The sequence below is a fragment of the Podarcis bocagei genome (assembly GCF_964188305.1).
Source record: "Podarcis bocagei genome assembly, chromosome: 6".
Taxonomy (NCBI): Eukaryota; Metazoa; Chordata; class Lepidosauria; order Squamata; family Lacertidae; genus Podarcis; species Podarcis bocagei.
Window position 1 is genome coordinate 39,657,671 of NC_138130.1, and position 24,154 is coordinate 39,681,824.

At 44.3% G+C, this 24,154-nt stretch overlaps 2 protein-coding genes across 3 annotated transcripts in view; both read left to right on the forward strand.

Annotated features, from left to right (window-relative positions):
* The window catches only part of PRPS2 (phosphoribosyl pyrophosphate synthetase 2), a 28,258-nt gene extending 18,289 nt beyond the window's left edge, over window positions 1–9,969 (forward strand). For both annotated transcript variants that reach the window (XM_081197124.1, XM_081197125.1), the window contains 4 exons: window positions 1,138–1,262; window positions 3,616–3,789; window positions 5,195–5,354; window positions 7,600–9,969. In XM_081197124.1, the coding sequence (XP_081053250.1) occupies window positions 1,138–1,262; window positions 3,616–3,789; window positions 5,195–5,354; window positions 7,600–7,692 (552 nt within the window). In that variant the 3' untranslated portion in view covers window positions 7,693–9,969. The remainder of the gene's footprint in view (window positions 1–1,137; window positions 1,263–3,615; window positions 3,790–5,194; window positions 5,355–7,599) is intronic.
* Window positions 9,970–14,369: 4,400 nt separating this feature from the next.
* On the forward strand, window positions 14,370–22,801 carry LOC308589237 (toll-like receptor 7). Its single transcript, XM_081198107.1, has 3 exons — window positions 14,370–14,510; window positions 16,667–16,751; window positions 19,476–22,801. The coding sequence occupies exons 2-3, from the start codon at window positions 16,707–16,709 to the stop codon at window positions 22,626–22,628; spliced, it is 3,198 nt and encodes a 1,065-aa protein (XP_081054233.1). The 5' UTR covers window positions 14,370–14,510; window positions 16,667–16,706; the 3' UTR covers window positions 22,629–22,801.
* Window positions 22,802–24,154: the final 1,353 nt, after the last annotated feature.

Below are 24,154 nucleotides of genomic sequence, written 5' to 3' on the forward strand. Positions count from 1 at the left end.
GGCTGGGGCATTTTAAATATTTAACAAGCAACTGCTATCTCTCCAGCTCTCTCTCTCTCATAAAGCCTCAGGTTGTTGACTGTCAGCTGTAGACAACACACACAGTCTTGGAGGTTTTCTCAAGGCCAAGTAAGAGACCTGCTTTTTGCTCCCATGGGCTTCAAACTCTTGAGTTTGCTGTGCATGTGATGGGGGGCGTAATGGTGTAGGAAGGTCCAAATGGCTTCTTTCATTCTCAAAAAGTGACAACTTTTTCAGTAGGAAGAAAGAAGTGAAGAGCAGCTCCCTTAAGTGGCAGAATCAAGAGAGGCAGAGGACCAGCCTGGATGCTAATGAGAATTGGGATGCAGTTTATTAAAATGAACACCACCCACCCTTTTGGAGTCACTAAATTTACTCACTGTCACAAAGCAGTGGCTGTTACATGGCTGCTTAGATGCAGGCTGAAATGTATTCAGTAAGCTTTTTCCTCGCAGCTGTTGGGGTATCCTTGCCTCTCTTGTTTAAAGCATTTCAGTGAAATGGGCATATCAAAAAGAGGGTTAGATGCTAGACTGCATGACCAGCATCTCATTTAAAATGGTCAAGCACAGCCATTTAGATGTTGCACTTGGACATATATTGGAGCAAAGGTGGTATGTGCTTCTTCCCATGTCTGTATTTGCCTTTTGTTTTATATACTTTCATCAGGGACATGCCTTCAATCACACCCCTCACCAGCCCTGCTCCACACTTCCCTCAGGTGCTTTTGCCTGGTGGGAATGTGTCCTTGTTCTGTGACAATACTTCTAGTTTATGTGGATAAAGATGGGTGTGGTGGGTGGGTGCATATGGGAGCTTCCAGCTTCTGCGTGGCTGAAGTGTTGCCTGCTGTGCAAAGATAAGAGTCTCATCCATTGTTCTGCCCAGTTTTGCTTGTGACCCTGCCCACTTTTTTCACTGGTCCCACTCAATACTGGCTAACAATCCCCAGGAGGTTACCTGTGAGACAATGGCTGTGGCAGAGAAAGCTCCTCATCTGCTTATTTTGCATGAGATTTTGGCAGTAGTTAGCCTGCCTCTGCAGCTTGTTGATCGTATGAAAATCTGTATCTCCGTAAATTAATGCCTGGCGGCCTTTTTTCTTGCGATCTCCAGGGTTTCTTTGATATCCCAGTGGACAACCTGTATGCAGAACCAGCTGTGTTGCAGTGGATCAAAGAAAATATTGTAGACTGGAGGAACTGTGTCATTGTCTCACCAGATGCGGGAGGAGCAAAAAGGTAGGATGCAATCTCCAGCTAACCTGCTTTATTATATAGTTTCTGACATGCAGAGCCCACCTTTTTTCTGTTACGGAAGCCAAGGCAGCTTACATGCTGTTCCGCAGGTGGTTTCTCCATTCAGGCACTGACCAGACTGAGGCTTCCTTAGCTTCAGAAAAGTGCTGGCCACAGGGGCCTTCAGACCGTATGCTGGGAGGAACAATCTCACCAGCATTCCTTTTACAGAGCAGAAACCACTTTGGCAATTGATGTTTATCTAAGTGATTGATGCATCGGTTGCTTAACTTCTGTAGGTGGAACATTTTTTAGAAAGCAGTGAGTTCCAAGCACTGGCAAACTTACCTTCTTAAAATAATTTCTTTGTCCTGCTGAATCACGACAAAGATCCATCTAGCCTTGTTTTCACAGTGGCCAACCAGATGATTTCCCAGCTCTGCCCTTTGCTTGGTGGGCAAGGCCCACTGAGTGCATCAGCTCCTGAATGCCAGGGATGCTTGTGTGAAATCCCACAGGATCATCCCAGTGCAGGAAAGGATTCAGACATTGGGACATGATATATTGTTGTTATCCTTCCTTGTTCACATGAGTTCAACACAGTACCATCCTTTGCAGCTTAAACTTGGAAGCTAAGGCAAGGTTCATTTAACTCCTAGAAACAATAATCCAGAATGCTTTAAGGCACACTGGATTTTCCCTGGTATTGCCCATTTCCTCCCCCTTAAAAACAACAATCGCACACAGTTTTGTGAAGTAGTAAAATTTGTATTTACTTAAATAACCTCGGTCTTGAAGAAACGCTTAACAGTAGCAAAATGAAGGCACGTTTATAACCACTAAGTTACAAAAGTACAAAATGTGATTTCAAATATGGTGAATGGGCTGCAGAGCTCAGACATGCACATGCAGTCAGCTTGGAAGCATGATGAAGAAAGAGGAGGCTGCCCAGATCAGCAGGATGTATGGAGGATTACTGCTTACTGCCAAAGCAGACAAAGGAAGTGATCTTACAGAGTTCTCTCTGGCAAATTTTACAGGAAAGCTCTGTGAGCCTCAGCCCCGTCATGTGCCCATCTGGCAAAACATGACTTGTTGGTTTGATTGCAATGATGTCCCACATCCAGAACTGGAGTGCTGAGCAGGGCTTGACCCCCAAGCAAGTTGGAGAGCCCAAAGCTCTTTCCATGCCAGGTCTGCTTGGGAACTGATTGGCATTTTGTTTGGTTGTTTTCCTTGGCAAATGTAGCTCACATCCTCTGCATTTTATCCTCACAGCAACCTTGTGAGGCAAAGAAGCAGTGACTTGCTAGCAAGTGAGCTTCATGGCAGGCTGGGAATTTGACACACTAAATCCCTCTAAACCCACACTTGCAAAAGTTACCACTGTGATATATGTAGAAACTGCTTTCAGCTGCCAAGGCAAACGTGGAATAGGCCTTTGCATTTAGGTCTGGCCAGGCATCTGAAACCCATTAGCAATGGTGCCTGCCTAACTTCTTTTGGGAGGCAGTTCCACAGGCTAGGGCCCACAATACTGAAAGCACAACTCCTCACTGACAGGAATTCTGCTTCTGGCTGATAGAGAACCACTAATAGTGCTTCTCACCCCACCCCAAATAATGGTAGTGATAAACTTGGGATTGTACATGGTCTACGTTACTCTGGGTACAAGTACCTTGAAACTGGCCCAGCAGCAGATGGGAAGCCAGTGCAGGTCTTTTCAACTCCAGCATCATATGGTGGTGGTGGTAGACTGTGGGTTACCAAAGCCTCCTTGAGAAATTAGCACTCTGGTTTTATTCAACGCAGGCAGGAACGTGCTGAGTAGTCCCAGCCTCCCTAGCCTTTGTGGGAAGAGCAGAGAGGTCCTCTGTGATCATGGGAGTCTTCACATGCCAGAAGGCATCCATCCACAGGACATCCTACATGACTGGGATTCTGGGTCACAAGCAAGCTTTCGCAGGTTCAGCCATATGCACAAAGACACAGGTGGTAGAGGCAAACGAGAGCTGCTTATCACGTGCATCTTGCCATGAGAGACGTACTTAACACAAAATTCTGCACTCTAAAGAGCAAAGATTCTCTCTTGCTATCAAGCTACCCATTATGCTAAATTGAGACAGCTAATGTAATCAAATGCAGCTAATTTTTAAAATGCTCCATCAAGCCAATCTAGATCCTGATTATAAATGCTCGCCTGCCTTAAATTGAGGGGAGGTGGGGGTTGAATTTTGCTCCATGTGACTCATCTACTGCTGTTGTAACATTTTTATAGGATCTAAAAGTTTTGTTCCGATGCGTCAGTTCTTTTAATACAAAAGCCCTGACTATGTTTTGCTCCCGCTTGATGCAGAGTCACTTCCATCGCTGACAGACTGAATGTCGAGTTTGCCCTGATCCACAAAGAGAGGAAGAAAGCCAACGAAGTGGACCGGATGGTCTTGGTTGGGGATGTGAGCAACCGCGTAGCCATTCTTGTAGACGACATGGCAGACACATGTGGCACAATATGTCACGCTGCGGACAAGTGAGTAAAAAACTGAGGCAGACCTTCATGATGAAGAGAATCGGGTAGCAGCAGAGGTTTCTTTGGGGTGGGGAGGGGATGGGTTTCATTTTAGTTCAGAAAAAGAGATCTTGCCCACACAAAACATTGGTTTCTCTGCCTGCTACGACTTAAGTGTGTTTTTATGGGTAGCTTCAGTCTTAATTGAAATACACCGTTTTAGGAAATAGCCTGTTAATTTACTCCCCTGAGCCTACCTAGCTACCGTATTTTTCGTTCTTTAGGATGCACATTTCCCCCTCCAAAAATTAAGGGGAAATGTGTGTGCGTCCTATAGAGCGAATGCGGGCTGCGCCGCTAAGCCCAAAGCCAGAACAAGGAGATGGAGCACTGTGGAGCGCTCCGTCTTGCTGCTCTAGCTTGGGGACGGCAGCGGGGTGCCTTCACCCCGCTGTCCTGCAGAAGCTAGCAAGGCTGTTCCCAAGCCAGAACAGTGTGAGGGAGGGCTCCGTCTCGCTGCTCTAGCTTGGGGACGGCTGCACGCAAACCTCTGCAGGGCAGCGGGGCGCTGCGCTCCAAAGGCTTCAGGGATCTTTGAGGCTGGCGGTGGGGAAAAGTAGCGCTTCCCTCCACCGCCAGCTCCACAAGCTCTGGTGAATGTACCTTGAATGCACCTTGTTTTAGAGGGGGAGAACAAGAAAAAAAAATTTCCCCTTTTCTCCCCCTCCTATGGTCCGGTGTGTCCTATGGTCCGGTGCGTCCAATGGAGCAAAAAATATGGTATATAGATGAACTTTGTAGTCAAGTCTTCATTTACAACTGTGCAGGATCATTGCATAGTAGGGTGGGGTGATAACTGGTTTTCAACATTGTGATATGTTGGCAGCTAAACACCACAATATGCTGGGAGGAAGAAGCAGCCAAGATAAGTGAGCAAGCCCCAAAGCCTGTGGGGCTCATGCAGGCAGGAGGGGCATCGGGGCTTCCTGCCTTCACCCGAGCAAGCAGGCTGTGTCGTTCCTTCTGGGGCGGTCAGTCGCTCCAGGAGGAAAGATGCAGCCTGCCGTCCTGGGTGAAGGCAGGCAGACGACAGGTGTGTCGTTTGGGGGAGCCACTGGGGCAATTGCCGGGGGCGCCCTGCACTGCTTTGTGAGACCTTGCAAAGCCACTCAGGGCTATTGCCCCTCTGGCAGCTGGGCAGGCCCTCTTGGTCCTCCGCCCCTGGCACAGGTGCAGCCATGTGCACACCTGCACCTTGGAGATAAGCTCCACCACTGGTGCATGGGGCCTGAGAAGCACGTTCTCAGGCTCTGTGCGTCTGTAGGCATTTGTCCAAGTGGGTAATTACTCGTTTCCTGAAACTTGCACTCTAGATTTGTGCTGACATTCATACATCTCCCGCTCTCCCCCTCCCTATGTTTTATAGATTAGTGTCTGCAGGAGCAACTAAGGTTTATGCTATTCTCACTCATGGGATCTTCTCTGGCCCTGCTATTTCGCGGATCAATAATGCTGCCTTCGAAGCAGTCGTCGTCACCAACACGATCCCACAGGAAGAAAAAATGAAGCATTGTCCCAAGATTCAGGTATGGTGCGCTGATTTACAGCAGCAGCTCATCTTTTTAAGCTTTATATAGCAGTTTTATAAGCCACGTTAAGGGGATAAAAATAGTTATGTGCCTGGGGACACCCCCCAAGAGAGATCTTTTTTGAGGGGGGTGCAATGAGCTGCTTCCTCATCAAGGCCAGATTTGCAGAGAGGGATGTTGCACTCAAGTCTGGCTCTGGTGCGCAAGGCAGCTTCATTGCACGATGGTCCAATGCTGCCAGCCCATGACAGCATCACAGCCTCCTAGGCCTGGGCAATATATGATGTCGGCTTCACTGGGTACATTGCTGCTCCTGAGTCCCTCTGCTACCTGCGTGCCAAGGGAGAGCAAGCTGCATCCAGGCAGGGGGGACTCAGTGAAGCCGCCCTCATACTGGTGCAGAGGGAGCAACATGCTGCATCAATGAGGAGGCACAATACAGCTTGTTCCTCCCTCCACTTCTTCAAACTGCTTGGCTGAGGAGTGTGCCACTGCCCTTGCCTCAGCCAAGCAGTTTTACGGAGTCCCTGACTCTCATGAGCCAGCAGTGCAATGAGGTCTCTGTTAAACTGCTCCCCAGTTGGGGGAGTCCCAATCCTTCTGCTTGCAAATGAGCAGGAGGAGGATTGGGGCTGCGCAGGTGGGGGCTTCATGCCCTCCCTGGAGAAAGGTAGGTGCAAGGCGGAGGCAGCTTTCCAAATGGAGCCTGAGAGGCTCCATATGATGGATAGAGGCTGCTGCTGCCTGGGAGGGTAGGCTATGTCTGCACACAAGCTGGAGGAGCGGGAGCCTTTGCACCCGCCAGCTGAGTAGCGCAGTGTCGCTCTGCCTGCCCCCCCCCCCCCAGCACTGGGAACAAGCTGTGTCATCCCGAGCAGCGGCTGGGGGCAATGCAGCTTGTTTCAGCAGCACCAGACTACGATGTTGAAAACCTGATGCGACAGGCTCCCTCTGCACCCTGCCCCTGTATAAAGCCTAAGACTTTTGAGAGAGATCTATGGTCAGTTCTGCATTCTGAATACATATCAAACATGCTAAATCGGGTCCTAATTGATTTATGGCTTGTACCAGGCATCCCTGGTGGCTAACCTAACCTTGCTTAAAAGTCCCTGTGGTGTCTTATTTGTGAAATGATTCCTTAGAACGCACTTTACAGCCCCAGCATCCTTACACATTTCTTTCTTTTGGGGTTTTATTAAATAAAGTGCATCCTGCTTACTTGGTAGTTGTCTCGTGTGCACCTTGCAGCAGCAGCAGCGTGTCCTTCGATGGCACTTGGTGCACACATATTCACACAGGCTAAACAAAACCCAATGCGCCAGCCCAACCCTATCACTGGGTACACAGTGCAGCGGGGAGCCTGGCTGGCTGACACAGCCTTTGGTGGGCACATCTGGCTCTATGCCCCCATCCCACACTGCACCCCTACCTTGCAGAACAACACAAAACAAGTCTGGTCAGTGCATGGCTAACGCAACAAGAGAAATAAATTTTAAAAATTAATACTACAGGCCTTGGAGGGAAACCATTGTAAATATCAGTTCTCACTGCCCTCCAGTGGCAACAACTCTCATTGCCGTTATGCACAGTTTCTGTCTCATACCGCCCAGCCCTACTGATGACGCGTGGGTAAGTCACAATGTTGAAAAACAGATATCAGCAGCTAAATATGCTGATATATAAACACAATATCTGTAATGTATCTCTGCTGCTTCTGCCTCCCCACCTTAGGAGAGGAAGAAGCAGCCAAGATACATTGCCCAGCCCTGAGGAAGCCCCCATACTGCTCTGGCTCATGCAAGCTGCAGGGGCTTTCTTAAACTGCTCAGCTGGGGGCAGGAAGCCCCCTGCCCCTTAGCTGAGCAAGCCCAGATAGCACTCCAGCTCACAGAGTGGTGCTTGCGCCTTCTCAGGTGCAATGAATTGCCTGCTCAAGTTGTCTGAAACTGGTATTGCGATATGAAGCCCACATCACTCTCAGACAATTTATCCACCAGCTCTAGTCATCAGTCTGCAGAATGGCTGTTTTGGAAGTCTTGGGAAATGTGAAATGTAAAACTTAAATCAAGATGTTCCAACATATCTGCAGGGTCTTATGAATAGAGCTTGTACAACAACAAGTGATTGGCAACTTTCCTCCTCCTCCACCCCCCACCCCCACCCAATAGACAATTGAGGTTTTGAATGAGACTCACTTTGGCATGTCCGGATAACAAAGGAAGCCACTATCTTTTCCTTGTAGGTTATTGATATTTCTATGATTTTGGCTGAGGCGATCCGAAGAACACACAACGGCGAATCTGTGTCGTACCTGTTCAGCCACGTCCCACTATAACTGCAAACCAGCTTTGGCATGCTGCATTCGGGGGGTGGGTGGGGGGAACACGCACATCAGATAATGCAGCTCATGATGAAGATAACAAATGTCTACGAAAAGCTTCAGCTCAACCACACCTACGTTCCCTCTTTTAATATGGACAATAACTAAACCGGGCAAATATGTGTATTATTTTTGCTTACAACTTTTTATAAATTCTCTTTGGGTTTTTAAAAGAGAAAACTATGCTTTTTGCCTGTGATTTATTAAGATGTGCATATATCATATGGGAAAACAGTGAAGACAGTATTTTTGCTAAGGCCAAAAGTTAACTCGGGGTTGGTAAACCTGAGAGGCATGCACTTGCTGAGAGTTAACTGTGCCACACTTAGAACAGAAACTTGTAGTCATTTACAGATTTAGATTAAATGGCCTGTGAAATTCCCTTCTGACAAAATCAGTGTCTATCTTAAGCTTGCAGATCGTTTGTGGTCAGGTAATAATTTTTTGCACCTCTTAAAGTGCCCCTGGCATAATGATGAACTTAGACTGCCGTCTTATCCTGAGAAATCACTGCACCAAAATGCTTTTAAACAGCTATGACCCGGGGTAGCATAGTACAGCGCTTCATGGATTGCTGAGTTATGGCTGCACTTGCAGCCATCGGAAACTGCCTTATTAGTCCATCCCACTCTGCATTGTCTAGACTTGACTGGCAGTATGATAGCCAGGGTTTCAGACGGGGCATTCCCAGTCCTACCTGGAATTTCTGCTTGCAGAACTACTGCTCCTCTAAGCCATGACCTTTCCCCCTCCTTGTGTCTCGGCCAATGAGGGACCTCAATCTGGAGGAGCTTCACATGCTTAACACACTTGACTTGGAGAGCAAAGAATATGCAGTTCTTTCAAAATGCACCCTTCTACCCTGCACGCACACACAATCTGTAATAAACTCTTAATTCCCAATGCCAGCACTTTATTTAGTGCCTGGCACTTCAGAATACTTGAGCCGAACCGTAATGCAATGTATCAACTCTACAATTTTATTATTCTTATCCTGGGGGGGGGGGGGAATACTTGTAAAACTTTATTCTTGCCCTTCTGTACTGGGGGCCCTTCCCATGTTAATTCTGTGACATGAGAGCTGTTGCAGTACAGCTGCCTTCAGCACCACAAACCCCAATATCATGAGTATTGCCTTGAAAAACTTGGGGCAACGCTGACAGGGGAAGGAGCTTCGATTATGGAGCTCCCATCTGACATTACCTGAGTGGTGTGGGCGGCGTCTGCAGCAGCTTCTGTGCTGTGAAGGGGCCCCGAGTCTCTAATTCCCAGCTAACATTTCATTTTCAATGCTAGCCTATGTTATAAAAGGGACCAATCCTAAACCCTCACAATAATCCTCACTTAAACTCTTAATAGTGGTTGTGCATTAGGGAAGTCTGTTTGAAAAGTACAAACATGAGCTTCCTTTTCTTCCGGTAATCAGTTGTCCATTTATTATGCAGAAGGCAAAAAGAAAGGCATTTAAAAACATCTGCCTTACCTCATTTCCCTTGTATAAAATAACATTTGGTGTGGTTTTTTGCTTTCCTTTCCAAAACCAAGATTCCCACAAGACCACGTGTACTCTCCCATCTGCAGGGGAACTGAAACAATCGTGTACAAAACTTGGTTGTCCAAATTTTGAACAGTTAAACAGTTTCAGAAACTGATTGCTAAAAGTTTATAAAGACAGGTGCCTATCTTGGCGTTTCTCATAACACTGAGCCAAATATATGTGAATGAAGTAAGTGGCAAATAGTAGCATTTAATGGATACAAGTTGCATCCAGGATCACACAATCCCTTTTTAAACCATAACTGGTGGTCTTGTTCCATAGCCCCCAAAAAGGGACCATGATGAAAATCTGTATGGAATTTTAAAATGACTTCCACTTTCTTAAACATTTACATATATTTTTTCTGTAATGATTTTTGCAATAAGAGAACAGAAAAGACTTAAAAGTGTGTAAAGTTTAAACCAAAAAGCATTTTCAGTCTACATCTGCTTAACTTGCTTTGGATGTAAAGTCTTGGTAATTTTTTTGTCACTTATCTTGCCAAAGAATGTTTGATTCCTTAGTTCTTTGTATTGTTTCTGCAATCTCTCTCTTTATCCACCAATACCAAAGCTGGAATAAATGAAACCCATTTTCTTTCAATATCTGATAAGTTATAGACTGGGTTTGTTTCAAATGACATCAGAAAAGGTTTGTGTTTCAAGTTTCTCAATAAATCTCAGAACAGCATTATACTTACCGACTGTTAGTTATGTTTGGCTCTCTTATTTCATTCAGGAGCAGCAAATAATGCAAACCTAAATGGATATAAATAGACACATTCACATTCTAAGCGACTCTGGTCACAGAAACAGATACAAAAGCATGTTCAAGGAGGATAGTGACAAGCTGGAATGTGTGCAGTGGATGGCAGCCAATGTGATCAAGGGTCTGGAAACGAAGCCTTATGAGGAATGGTTGAGGGAACTGGGTATGTTTAGCCTGAAAAACAGCTGATAGCCATCTTCAAATGGAAGATGGTGCAAGCTTGTATTCTCCTGCTCAGGAGGGTAGGACCCGAATCAATGGATTCAAGTTACAAGAAAGGAGATTCCAACTGAACATTAGAAAGAACTTTCTGACAAGCTGATTGACAGCGAAATGGATGACCTCAGAAGGTGGTGGACTCTCCTTTCTTGGAGGTTTTTAAGCAGAGGTTGGATGGTCATCTGTCTTTAGCTGAGATTCCTTCATTGTAGGGGGATTGGAGTAGATGGCCCTTGGATACCTTCCAACTCCTGTCTGAAACCAGGCACTGGGTGCTTTGTGGTATCTTACCTGAACACCTTGCTTTGCGCACCTTGCATGCTAAATATAAACTGGATTGTGCAAACCACACTAACTGGCTACAAGCACAAAAACAGTTTTGCTAACTGAAAAGTACTTGTCTATCGGATGAGTAAACTCAGAAATTTTCATGACCTTGTTAGGGGGTTTTGCATGGGATGTTTCTCATTCTGAGATTTGATTGAGTTTAAACATCTGGTTTACTTTTTATTTTTGAATGCATTTTCTTGTGCTGACATGCCAGAGAGCAGATGCACATTTTTGAAATGTGGCAATACTGTTAAGCATGGTCAAGCAGTCTGAATATACAGCACACATGCGCACAATGTTGCAAGTCAACCCATTATTTCTGAATTAATATAAGAAGTAGTTCTGAGTTGTTATCTGTGAGAGGTAAGAAATCTCTACACAGCATTCTCATGGAACTGACATGCATTTCCTAACCAGCTGTCCCATGCCATTCCCATGCCTGCAAATATTTTGACAACCTAGTGCACACGAGTCATATGGCACAGACAGTTTAGGCATGTTACAAGGCAAATCCTTTGCAGATTCAGTTCAACAAGGGGCTTAACTAGTTTTGCTTAGTTTGCATTGTAGAACAGCACCCGCTGGTAAAATAACAAGATACTTCTAAAATTTGGTGGGTGAGGAGGGCAAACCAGAGATAGACAGACTCCCTTTTCCAATGCCCTGCTGGGCTGGCACTGACAAAAGTGAGACTGGAGAGATTATCGTTTATAGGCTGTGGAACAAACCTCTGTTGCAGCTTGTGGTTTCTGTGAGACAAACTATAAGCCATGGTTCAACTTTACTGAGCTATGTTGAGCTGTGGCTCCAGCCTATTAAATATTTTCCAGGACAGTAATGCCTACTCACACTATAAAGAGCTCTTAACTCTCAGCAGCCAGAAGCATCACATTGGAGATACCTGTCAGAAGTGAACATGGACCACTGGTATCAAATTGTATGGGAAACAGGCTTACTAGAAAAGCTAACCAACAAACTGAAACTGACACGGACAGATAAAAAAGGACGCCTTCACCCCGATATGGCCTCCCCTTTGTTACACACATGGCGCAACATGGACCCAAATCTCAATGCAGTCAACTAAAGGCAACCAACCATGCCCTGAGCTCCCTCACTGCCCATGAAAAACTAGTAAATGACTAGAAAGAAAACCAACCCAAGTGATGCTGGGGGGGGGGGAATACCGCACACATAGCCCTCTCTCCCTACTTTTCTTCTCCCCCAACCTTATAATGTATACAATTTTCACGTCTCACATCGAATCTGTAGAAAAGACCCTATGACCTGCACCTACTTTTGTAACCCTAGAAAATCTTTAATAAAAGCTATTTCTGAAAGAAATCTGCTGGGGTCAGCACACTTGTACGCTCACACCAGGCCATAGTTTGAATTCGCACTGTGCACAAACCATCTCAGTAAGTTTGAACTTGGAGCTACTGCTTGTTTTAACTATGGTCTATCCCAGCAGTGGGCTACCTGCAGCTCAAGGCTGCATTCCGCTGTCAGCCAATTATCAAAAGCCCTTTGCAAGTGGTAAGCTCAGGTTTCTGGCAAGAGTGGTCTGTGTCTCCCCTCAGGCAGCCCATTGGAAGAGAGAGAAAAGGGGGTGGCAGAAAGAGAAGAGGTGACCATGCCTAGTTTTAGCTCTAGCCTGTCCCACTGCCAGCAGATTAAGTAGCAAAGTGGGCAGATAAGGGCTAAGAACTAAGAAGAAAAATGGTGCCAGGAAGAAGCAGCAGCACTATTTGTTGCCCTGGGCTTCTTTGGGAAGAGGGGTGGGATATAATTCCATCACCATTATTTATTTCATAGGTATTATCTCAGAAGGCTGCCCTTCTCCCAGCCTCAGAACTTAGACAGTTGTTGCAATTCAGACCTGTGGTCTATAGAGAAAGTTTTACCTTTAATGGAGTATTTCCTCAGTATCATAAATACAGGCTTCTTAAGACGAACTATTATTGTTGTCCACTGTATTCCTCCTCAAGTCAGCACATGATTATGTAAGAAACACCATTTATAGGTTTTCATGCAAGAGGTGTCACACCTGCATGACTATCGCATGGAAAGAAAGCCTAGCTTGTAAATGTCTCTACAACTTAAGTTTCATTTCACGGAGAACTGAAACTGTAACAATGCTTGCTAGCTGCTCTAAACATGGGAGGAGGAGGGGAGGAATAAAATATTGGCAAGCTTGTGAAAGGAAAGAAGACTTGGCAGTTGAGATCTCCCTAGGTTTTGGTGGGGTTGTTGTTGTTGTTGTTGTTGTTGTTGTTGTTGTTGTTGTTGTTGTTGTTATAGTTAGTGATTGGCTAACTATATCAAAGACTGGCCAAAATCCAATAGCACAGATTTTATCCACAAGCATTGAAATACTACTTTGATGCTTGATTCACGGACAAAAGGATTAGGGGCAAGATGGATCGGTCATCCAGTTACACACCATTTTATATAAAATTTGCCTAGGCTAATTGCTCTGAATCTGAAGTTATCTGAAGTAATTGAGGAATCTGAATCTGTTCTGAAGTTATCTGTGATGGCCTGGGATTTGGACTCCGGGACTGACCCTGAGGAATCCCAGCCTGCACAGGATTCCCCGCCTCCAGAACCAGCTGAGCCGGGGCTGGGGATTGAGCCTGAAGGGTCCTCACCTGTGCTGGATCCTCAGGTGCAGTCACCTGCTGAGTCTGCTCTGGCTCCTGAGGTGATGGAGGACTCATTGCCTGCAGGTGCCCCACTCTCAGCCCCGTCAGGAGAAGAGGAGGTTGCCTCTGGGTCTGGTAACCCTCCAGCCTCTCCTGAGCTGCAGAGACTCAGGGCAGAGAGGCGGAAGGAACTAAGTTCCCGCAGGAGGAGTGCTCGCCTCCAGGCCAGGAGAGGCGAGTCACCTGTGGACTGGGGCCGCCCTATGCCTTGGGGCAGATAAAAGCCAGCCAGCCAGCCCCAGTCCCAGGTTGCGGGAGCAACATTGTTGGTAGCCTGTTCCCTGTCGTCCTCTTTCTGCCAGAGTTCCTAACCCCACCTGACTCCCCACCTTGGACCCAGCTACAGCTTTGACGGACAGCCTCCATACTGCACCATCGACCTCGGACTGGACCCGGACCTCGCCTCTCAGTTAGCCCCCGGGGCCAGCACATTATCATTCCTCAACTATATGACAGAGTGGAGATTATTCATCAACTAAATCTTACTCAGAGTAGTTCCACTGAAAATAAGGGACCTAACTTAGCCACATACATTAACTTCAAGGGATCTACTCAGAATAAAAGTTAGCAGCTGAACACCTCTCAGTACGATTTATATTCATATTACCTGTTTTATAAGCAGGCAAAAAACAACCACCTATGGCCCTAGATCTCAGTGAAATCATAAACCTGTGTCTGGATTGTACCACTTCAGCCTGCACATGGGGAGGTTGTATGCACCTCACTCAGCACAGCACAATGCAGTTATGATCTAGATGCCAGCGTATCCATTTCCCTCCCCTGCTGGGGAGTTTTAATTATTATTATTTATTATTCTTACACATGGAAGAACATTTGAGTCTCATCTCAACCTGCATTCTGAAGCAGCACAGCCCAGGTACACTTTCATTGCAATGGCAGGTTCATGCTTTGAAGACAATGCAGGATATTTTTTTTTTAAGAACCAAAAAACCCAAACAAAAACAAAAAAAAAACCCAATTCCCCACACTATTTTTACCTTTGAGGAAGTGAGCACTGGTGACAGCTGCCTCACATACTATTAATTTTGCAAGTTCCTGGTGAGAAACGAAGAAGTACCCAAGTAGGTGACAGAATCATTCAATTGGTGAATTCTCGTGCTCTCTCCCTGTATTTTGTACCTGACCTGAAGTTGGAAGGGCTTAGTTCATTGTTCTCTCCATCTAACACAGCACTCCTCAAAATCCTTCATAGAATGGTAAGTTCAATTTTTAACTGTATTCTTGAAAGCATTTGTATCTGGAAGCAACTCTTGAGTGCAATAAGTATTTTTGAGAATTGTATCATTTTCTTCTGTATTTGTCTCCATTCCCATCTGCTTCGTTCTGTTAAGGTGTGTATTTTATAAACATATAATGAGTACTATTGATCTTTAAAACAGGAAGTTAACATATAGGTTAGTTGGTTTGGAAAAAATGACTCTCCAACCCAATGGTTAGGAACCAGAAAACTTCAGAGGCTAATCCTCACATTTATCTCTGGAGAAAAGTGACATACCTTTGAACTCCGTAGTAATTGAGGATAACAGCCTTAGACTCACCTAGATACCAAAAGGGGTCAAGTGATGAGTTGTTAGTGTTGTGTGGCTTTATTATAGCTTGTGACTCAGTCAGTTGGAACTGGGCAAAATGAGCGAGACAGATACAAACCTTGCAAGAAAACGGACCTGTTGGATTGGTCTCTAAGCCCAAAATTTTGCTAGTTTGATAGTCTACAACAGGCATAGATACTCAGCCCTCCAGCTGTTTTGGGACTACAACTCCCATCATCCCTAGCTAACAGGACCAGTGGTCAGGGATGATGGGAGTTGTAGTCCCAAAACATCTGGAGGGCCGAGTTTGCCTATGCCTGGTCTACAAAATATTGTCGCTGCAGCTGGCTTTATCTTACGGACATGGCTGCTTCTATTATAAAATGGAAGGGGCAATAAAATCACCCTACTACAGGGATGAGGAACCAGTCACATCTGGTTGGCCACTGTGAGTGCAGAAAGATGGACTAGATGGGCCACTGGTCTGATCTAGCAGGCTCTTCTTATGTCTTTAGTACAGGTAGGTAGCCGTGCTGGTCTGCCGTAGTCGAAACAAAATAAAAAAAATCCTTCCAGTAGCGCCTTAGAGACCAACTATGTTTGTTATTGGTATGAGCTTTCGTGTGGTATCTGAAGAAGTGTGCATGCACACGAAAGCTCATAGCAATAGCAAACTTAGTTGGTCTCTAAGGTGCTACTGGAAGGAATTTTTTTATTATGTCTTTAGGTTCATCCATCATCCCTGACTACTGGGCCATCTGGCAACTGGAGCTCAGCAACATGAGAAGCACCTCAGGTTCTCCATTCCTGCCCTAGAAGAACCAATGCAGATGTGAAAACTAACTTTAGCTGCTTCTATGGGGGAGTTCCCAACTGCAAAGGTTGGACTGGCTCTGGCTAAGTCAAGCATGCAGAGGTTAGAGCAGCCTTCACCGGTTGGCTGGGGGTGATAGGAGCTGGAATCCAACACATCTGGAGCCCAATGATTTGATACGTGAAAATTCGGCTCCTTCTCCCTCCCCCTCTGTATGGCCTTTCACTTCTGTCGTTCCTTATTTTTGCAGCTCCACCTCATGCTCCCATCTCATGCTCCACCTCATGCTCCCATGTGCTCCACACGCTTTTACCAAAGACTTTGCTTTGTAGAACAGTAGCAGGCAAAGCTTCTTACTGCATGGAGACATGCATTATCATCTGCTAACGGCTGCAGGCCAGGTCACTGTTAATGGCAGTTGCTAATTTTGTTTGAAAATAATTTAAGTTTTTTTTTTAAAGGGGGTGTCTGTCTTCTCACTTTCAGAGCCCCCTGCAGTTCTGAGTTAGAATCATTTATTTATTTTTTCCAAACTGTCAAAATACAATTATGAACATTATAATAGAAGTTGTGGTGAATCGAAAACGTCACTCGTTATCTCATTCAGTGATTCCTGAAAGTGCTTCCATCTTGACTCAGCCTAATATCAGAGTTGTGGGCTCAAGCCCCGTGTTGGGCAAAAGGATCCTGCGTCGCAGGGGGTTGATGATCCTTGTGGGCCCTTCCAAGGACTCAGCTACGCAGCTGCAAATAAAATGTTTTAAATGTGCTGTAAAGTGCAATATACAAATGTGACACTAGATGGCAACAGTGAGCTATGCAAAATTCAATGTATTTTTCAAAACTTTTTTTTTAAAAAAAACAACAACAACAATTCACATCGGGGGGTTTTTATATGTGTGTAGATTCCACCCAACTCTACAGTTCTATGATTCTACCACAGAAACAATTCCATATTTATTTTATTATTGGCATATTTCTAAAATGCACTGTCTTGCTGCCTCCTCAGTTAAACAGGTAATTCTTCATTGCAAGAAACTGATCACACCATGAAGAGAGAGAGGAAATACTTGCGCATACCTCTGGGCATCCAGGTAAGCACATGCCTTCTGACATGACAAGCTGCTTAACTGAGCATTCACATCTACTAATCCACATTTCCCTCCCTGTGCAGTTAATTATGTTTCATAGTTTTGTTCTGGGCTCTTTGCAAATCTAATTAGAGGAGCAGGCTGAATTGCAAGATTACTTATTAATATTCAACTAGTGTATAAAATCCCAAAATCCAAAGGCTGTTACCCAAATAAAGACAGCAAGGGCAGGTGCTTAAATCAAAGTCAAATCATGTGAGCAGCAACCTCATTAAAAACATAGATTTAAAGAGAAAAAGCAACATGGTTTGGTGTTACCTATGGAATGTTGCCATATACCCAAGATCACTATTAAGGGCAAAGCATTTCCCTCCATCTCCAATGTGTTATGCCCAAATTAGGACAAACTATTGTGAATGTAAGCAATGGTTTGTCCAGATAATACAAATTAAACCATAGTTTATAATTAAAATAAACCAGGGTGGGCAGCCTTTGTTCTGTCAAGGTGGGTGAGGGAATCTGTCAGGGACCACATGGCAGAATCCAGAGCTAAAAAGAACCATGGTCATCCATTCTCTCCCTCTTTCTGCCACCTCATTCTCTCTCTCTCTCTCTCTCTCTCTCTCTCTCTCTCTCTCTCTCTCTCTCTCTCTCTCTCTCTCTCCGTCCTTGCCAAACATCTGAGCTTATCGCTTGCAGTACGCTTTTGAAACTGGCCACCCTGGGCTACAAAGCTGCCCCACTTCTGGAATACGCCATAGTTAAAACAAACTGCAGTTCTTGGTTCAAACATATTGACCCAGTTCACCCATAACTGTGAGCCAAATTATGGCTTTACCCAGGTGTACTTGTCCCCAGCAAGGAAACTAACCGCTTTGCTCCTTCTCTGGTCCTGGACCTGTTACCATGAACTAAACTATGGGTTGGCTTAACCTGCCATCTGACACACAGACTCATCCCAGGTAAACAAGCTGCAGCAAACAAGCTGTTCTATGGCTTACTGCTTATGGTTTGTCTGGGAGACATTCAGATGACACACTGCACAATGGCTCAGCTCATTCCAGTGCAGCAGTAGTAGGGCTGGGGGAGCAAAATGGCTGCAGTATCCAATCTGCGAGCCTGCACACTCATGCATCCTCACTAAGCAATGGCTTGGCTTGGTGTTGCCTGTGAACTGAGCAAAGGACAAAATGCAGTTCACTGAAATGGAGTCAGGTACTTCCGATCTCCTCCTTACAGCACCATCAAAGGAAGAGATAAGAAACGAGAGTAAACATACTGTAGCTTAGCATTTTATCTGAACATATTCTTATTTTTATTATTTCATTTATGACTTGCTTCCTATGAAGCATCTCAAAATGATTAAAAATATGCTTAAAACAATTACATATATAAATCAATTTAAAAACATTTTTTAAAAAAATTTAAAATTTAATTTAAAAACTATTTTTTAAAATTAAAAAATACATATCTAAAATCTATTTCAAATCCAGCACAGATAGTTCTATGTTCCCTTGCTTTTAGAAGCTAACAGTGGACCACTAGGGTTTTATTAAAGAAAAGGTAGACCTTGAAGAGTAGGAAAACCCATTCTTTTTTTCTGACCACATGCAATTATTATTTTTCAAGTTGCACCTCAGAGCTCTGCACATGCAACAGATGTGTGTATTTTGATGTGATTGTTGTGACCAGTGACTGGATAGCAGCTCCAGTAAAACCATGAGTAGCTGTTGAAACAGAAAACATGCAAGCTCTCCCTCCCTCTTATATAGCCTGCCATTCAGCAAAATGATTTCCCCTCCCCAGATGCAAAAGGGATCACACTAGTCAGTTTCATCACTTTGTTGACTACTCTGAGACATGGGGAAGCAGCTGCAATTAATAATTCTGAAATGGGAGAATGCTCCTCTCCACCATTACACTGACAGTGGCACCGAGGGTCCAGACTAGATGTTACAGGGCAACTGCATGCATTTTAGGCAGGTGTTTGCTATGTCTGCACGAAAAAAGGACTGAAATGGGAGTGAAGCCAACCTCTCCCATGCTTTGCCTTGTGTCAGTGGCGTAGCGTGGGTTGTCAGCACCCGGGGCAACCCAAGTAATTTGCGCCCCCTAACCCGTGGATTTGCGCCCCCTAACCCTAACCCCCAGATGTTGCGCCCAGTGCGGCTGGCCCCCCCTGCACCCCCCACGCTACGCCACTGCCTTGTGTACTCCATAGCAGCAACCAGTTCTCTGCTTGACTCATCACTTCCAGTTGAAGCCAGGCTGCAGAAGAACTACATAATATTAACCAAGTGCCGTGACATAAGGCAAGAGGAAGAGCTGGCTTTGCTTCCCTGTGTATTCCTTTCTATTAAAAAAACAAAACCTCTTGCTTTATAAGTGAATGGAGAAACAAGTGTGGGAAAGTGCTTCCTCTTGTCTGACTCAAATTTCCCACCATTTTGTTTCTCTGGGTAGCCATAGTTTCTAGTACGATGAGAGAGGGGTGGAAATCTGATCTCTGTCCACTATGGTATGTGCATCCTGTAGAAATTATCTGAACTTTATTTATAAAGTTCATGCACAGCCTCACACACAGCAGGAGCCTGTAATCTACATTGTTTTGGTATGTGTCTTTATGGTGCTACAAAACTCACTGTTGCTTTCGCTACCAATATTGAAATGTCTAAGAGAAGCCTTATAAGCTGAGTTTGTTGTGACTGCATTTTCCCTTCTGTCTAGGCAAATCACCTACAGCAAACAAGCAGTTTGCTTTTCTCCATTATGTTCATTACGTTCCTGTTTCCAAGGATGGTGCCAGCGACACAATTCCCCAAAACCTTGCCTTGTGATATGGTTGCTGGTAGCGAATATTTGCTAGCAAATTGCAGTGAGCGTGGCCTCAGAACATTCCCAACATTCCCAGAAGATATGTCTGCCAACATTACTAACCTGACACTCGCCATTAACCACATCCCAATGATTGCCCAAAGCTATTTTAACAACCTCAAGAATCTTCTGGAAATTGATTTCAGGTGCAACTGTGTGCCTACCATGTTGGGGCCAAAAGACAAGGTGTGTACCACGATTCCCCAAATCAAACCCGGCAGTTTTGCCAAACTCCACAAACTAAAATCACTGTATTTAGATGGAAATCAACTCTTCACCATCCCTCTGGATCTGCCTTCAAATCTGCGTCTTCTAAGTCTCGAAGCAAACCACATTTTTAGTCTCAATAATTTGTCAGGACTTAGCAACCTAGAAAGTCTCTTCCTTGGTCAGAACTGCTATTACCGCAATCCTTGCAATGTTTCCTATAGCATTGATGCAACAGCATTTCAGGCCCTTGGGAAGTTAACTGTGTTATCCTTAAAAGCTAATAACATATCAAAAGTCCCACAGAATCTGCCATCCTCCTTAATGGAACTTTACCTTTACAATAACATAATTCGGAATATTAGTGGGGATGATTTAGCCAGCCTTCATAATTTGAAAATCCTGGACTTAAGTGGCAACTGCCCTCGCTGTCACAATGCCCCCTATTACTGTGTGGAATGCGAAGGTCAGGCAAGTATTTTTATTAATTCCAGTGCTTTCGACTCCTTAACACAATTGGAAGTTCTGCGGCTGCACAGCACTTCCCTTCGCAAAGTGGATCCAAAGTGGTTTAAGAATACTATGAAACTTAAAGTGCTCGATCTCTCACAGAATTATTTGGCTAGAGAAATTGAGCGTGCCGACTTTCTGAAGTCTCTTCCTAACCTTGTAAGCTTGGATTTGTCTTTCAATTTTGATCTGGGGTCATATTCCCAATATCTGAAGCTACCAAAGACATTTTCTACTCTTACCAATCTGCAATTCTTAGGTTTGAGGGGTTTCATTTTCTGGGAACTGGATAACCATACTTTACAAAATTTGATTCCTCTACAAAATCTTAGTGTGCTGGATTTTGGGACTAATTTCATCAGGAATGTTGATGTGTCTGAGTTCAAAAGCTTCCCAGCTCTTAAAGTTATAAATCTTTCCTTCAATAAAATATCTCTCATTTCAAGTGGATCCACTGGTAATTTAAACTCTTTTCCAAAGCATTCATTAGTTGAAAGTAATGATGTTGTGCTGAAAGATATGCATTACTTCAGATATGATGAGTATGGCCGAAGTTGCAAATGCAAAGACAGAGAGGCTGCTTATCCATTGCCTTTCGCCGGCGACACTTCTTGCAGCAGCTATGGAGCAATGCTGGATTTGAGCAGAAACAACATGTTTTTTGTCAAGCCCTCTGATTTCAAGGACCTCACTTTCCTCAAGTGCCTCAACTTGTCTGCTAATGCTATGAGCCAAACTCTCAACGGAACTGAATTCAAATATCTTTCCAACTTGAAATATCTGGATTTTTCTAACAACCGGATTGACTTGCTAAATTCAAATGCCTTTAAAGAGCTGGAAGAACTAGAAGTTCTCGACCTCAGTGATAATAGTTACTATTTTAAGGCAGAAGGCATCACTCACATGTTGGGCTTCATTGGTAATCTTATTAATCTCAAAACGTTGTTCATGAACGGGAATGAGATTTCTACATCCACTGATAAAGGGATGGCAAGCAGTTCACTCAAAACTCTGGAATTTAGAAAGAATCGCTTAAATGTTTTATGGCGGGATGGGAATAAAGAATTCTTGTCCTTGTTCAAGGACCTGACCAACCTAAAGACTCTTGACATTTCTGAAAACTCTCTAACCTTTTTGCCTCCAGATGTTTTTGAGAACTTGCCTTCCAAGCTCAAGGTGTTCATATTGGCACGTAACAAATTGAAGAGTTTTAATTGGGCAAACCTTCACCTTCTGGAAAACCTAAAAACCTTGGATCTTAGCGACAACCTGTTGAGTACAGTCCCCCGTGAGCTGTCCAACTGTTCCAGGGGCCTAGAGAACCTCAAAATGCAAAACAACAGGATTAGAAAACTGACAAAAAACTTTCTTCAAGGTGCCTACCAGCTGAAACATCTAGATCTCAGTTTTAACAAAATCAAAACACTTAGTAATTTCAGCTTCCCCAAGAATGTTCTTGACAAGCTAGACACATTAGTTTTACACGGCAATCCTTTCCGATGCGACTGTGACCTTGTGTGGTTTGTCTCATGGGTCAACCGGACAAACGTGACTATTCCTTTACTGGCAACAGATGTGACATGTGCAGGCCCAGGTGCATGGAAAGGTAAAAGTGTGGTTTTCTTGGATCAGAATACCTGCGAGCTGAACTATTCTTCGATCCTGTACTTAATGACTGTCTCGGTCATCATGTCTCTGATGCTGGTCACAGTGATGAGTCACTTGTATTTCTGGGATGTGTGGTACATCTATCATTTCTGCACTGCCAGTTTGAAAGGATATAAACGCCTCTCTTCGTCGAAAGCTATTTATGATGCTTTCATTGCTTACGATAAGAAAGATGCAGCTGTAAATGAGTGGGTCCTAAAAGAATTACTTGAAAAGCTGGAAGATGGCAGAGAGAAACGATTCAAGCTATGTTTGGAAGACAGAGATTGGCTACCAGGGCGGCCGGTGCTGGAAAACCTTTCTGAGAGTATACAAGAGAGCAGAAAAACTATATTTGTGCTAACAAACAGGTATATCTCGAGCGGCAACTTCAAGACAACCTTTTACCTGGCACACCAGCGGCTTGTGGATGAAAAAGCTGATGTAATCATCCTGGTGTTCCTTGAAAAGGTTTTGCAAACCTCAAAGTATCTCCGCCTCAGGAAAAGATTGTGCAACAGGTCCGTCCTTGAATGGCCAACTAACCCTCAGTCTCAGTGGTATTTCTGGCAGTGTCTGAGAAATTCACTAGCAGCAAACCATGACTTGAGCTATAACAAGCTTTTTAAAGAGATGGTATAGCTTGGTCACATTCTACAAAAACGTTCTGTAGGTTAAAGCCACACTGAACCGAATGAACGGAATGAGGCTCAATCTCAGCCTTTGCACCGGGCGAAATTTTAAAACATTTGAAGGAATAGCAGCAGCTACTGCTGGAATATAGGAAGCTTAGCTTATTTGAGACAAGTGCTGCAAAGGAACTTTCTAGATACTAAATGTTGGGATATGCTAGGAGGTTGTGGCAGATTTGTATATACTCTTAAACATCTGAGGTGGGAAAGATAAATAGAACAGAAAGGCTGCAGCTATAAGCTTCTGAAGCCACTATTTATTATTCTTGTATATACATATCCTTGAGAAACCAGAAGATACATTATTACACAGAGTGAACAGTGTATTAGGCAGTGTAGTGCCTAGGTAACATTTGAAGCCACTGATTTAAATCTCAAGTCATCTTATAAACTCAATTGGGGGCACTAAGCCAGGAATAGGGACCTCTCGCCTAGGGGCCAAATGTGGTGCCCCAGCCTTGAGAGTCTCTCCAAGCCATGTTTCTTAACCAGCCCTCCTGGCACCTTCCTGGAGTATTTCCACCTGTCTGGAATGGGTTCTTGAACTCTGACAATGCCTCTTGCTTGCTCAGATGGAGGCTGGATGTGTGTGTTATGCTTAGGAGCTAACCTACTGTTTGAAAGGTAGAATGCGCACTCGTTGCTCTGCCCAATTTTGCCTCTGGCCCCGCCCACTAAGGGCACACAGCCCCCAGAATATTGCCCAGAAGGGAATGTAGACCTCAACCCTCAATTAAGATAATCAAGGCATGTCCACCTAAGCTCCTATATAGGCCTCTTATCAGAGGGGGCCACTTCCAGCCTTTCAGACCACTAGGCATAAGAAAAATAAAAATGGTGATATGTGAAAACAAAAATAAGACATAAAGCAGAGTGTTTACATATTCAGCTGGTCTGAGAGTACCTATTCACCATGGTCTAATCAAAGCAGAAATATTTTAATAATATTTCTGAACATTTTGAACTCTTTAATATGACAGCATCTATAACAGTTAACAAATAAACAAATATTTTTTTTACCAAATTGCTTCTCTCAATGGCTTAGATTTGCAGCTTTACGCTGAGAAAATATGCCACATTTTGGTCAAATCACATAAAAGCAAACTGCAAAGCTTATCGAAAGTCAAAATATCATTTTTGAGGTCCTCTTTATGTTTAAGGTCCCAAACCCAAAAGGTATTCCTCCCCTCGACTCCAGTTGGCATTGACCCCAAAAGCAATGTGAGATTAACAATACTGTTCTACTTTACAGGGTTTGGGTACAAATTCTTGATATAATTATTTGGAATGCTTATACTAATGTAGAACCTAAAAATAAGAAGCTGTTTAATTCACCACAACGGATTATCAAAAATAACTTTTAAATGTATCGCTCTTAGCCAACAATCTTAGTTGCCGATAACATTTGGACAATCCACATCAGAATCTGGAAGAACTGGGTCCAGAACACAAATACCGCATTTTTCGCCCTATAGG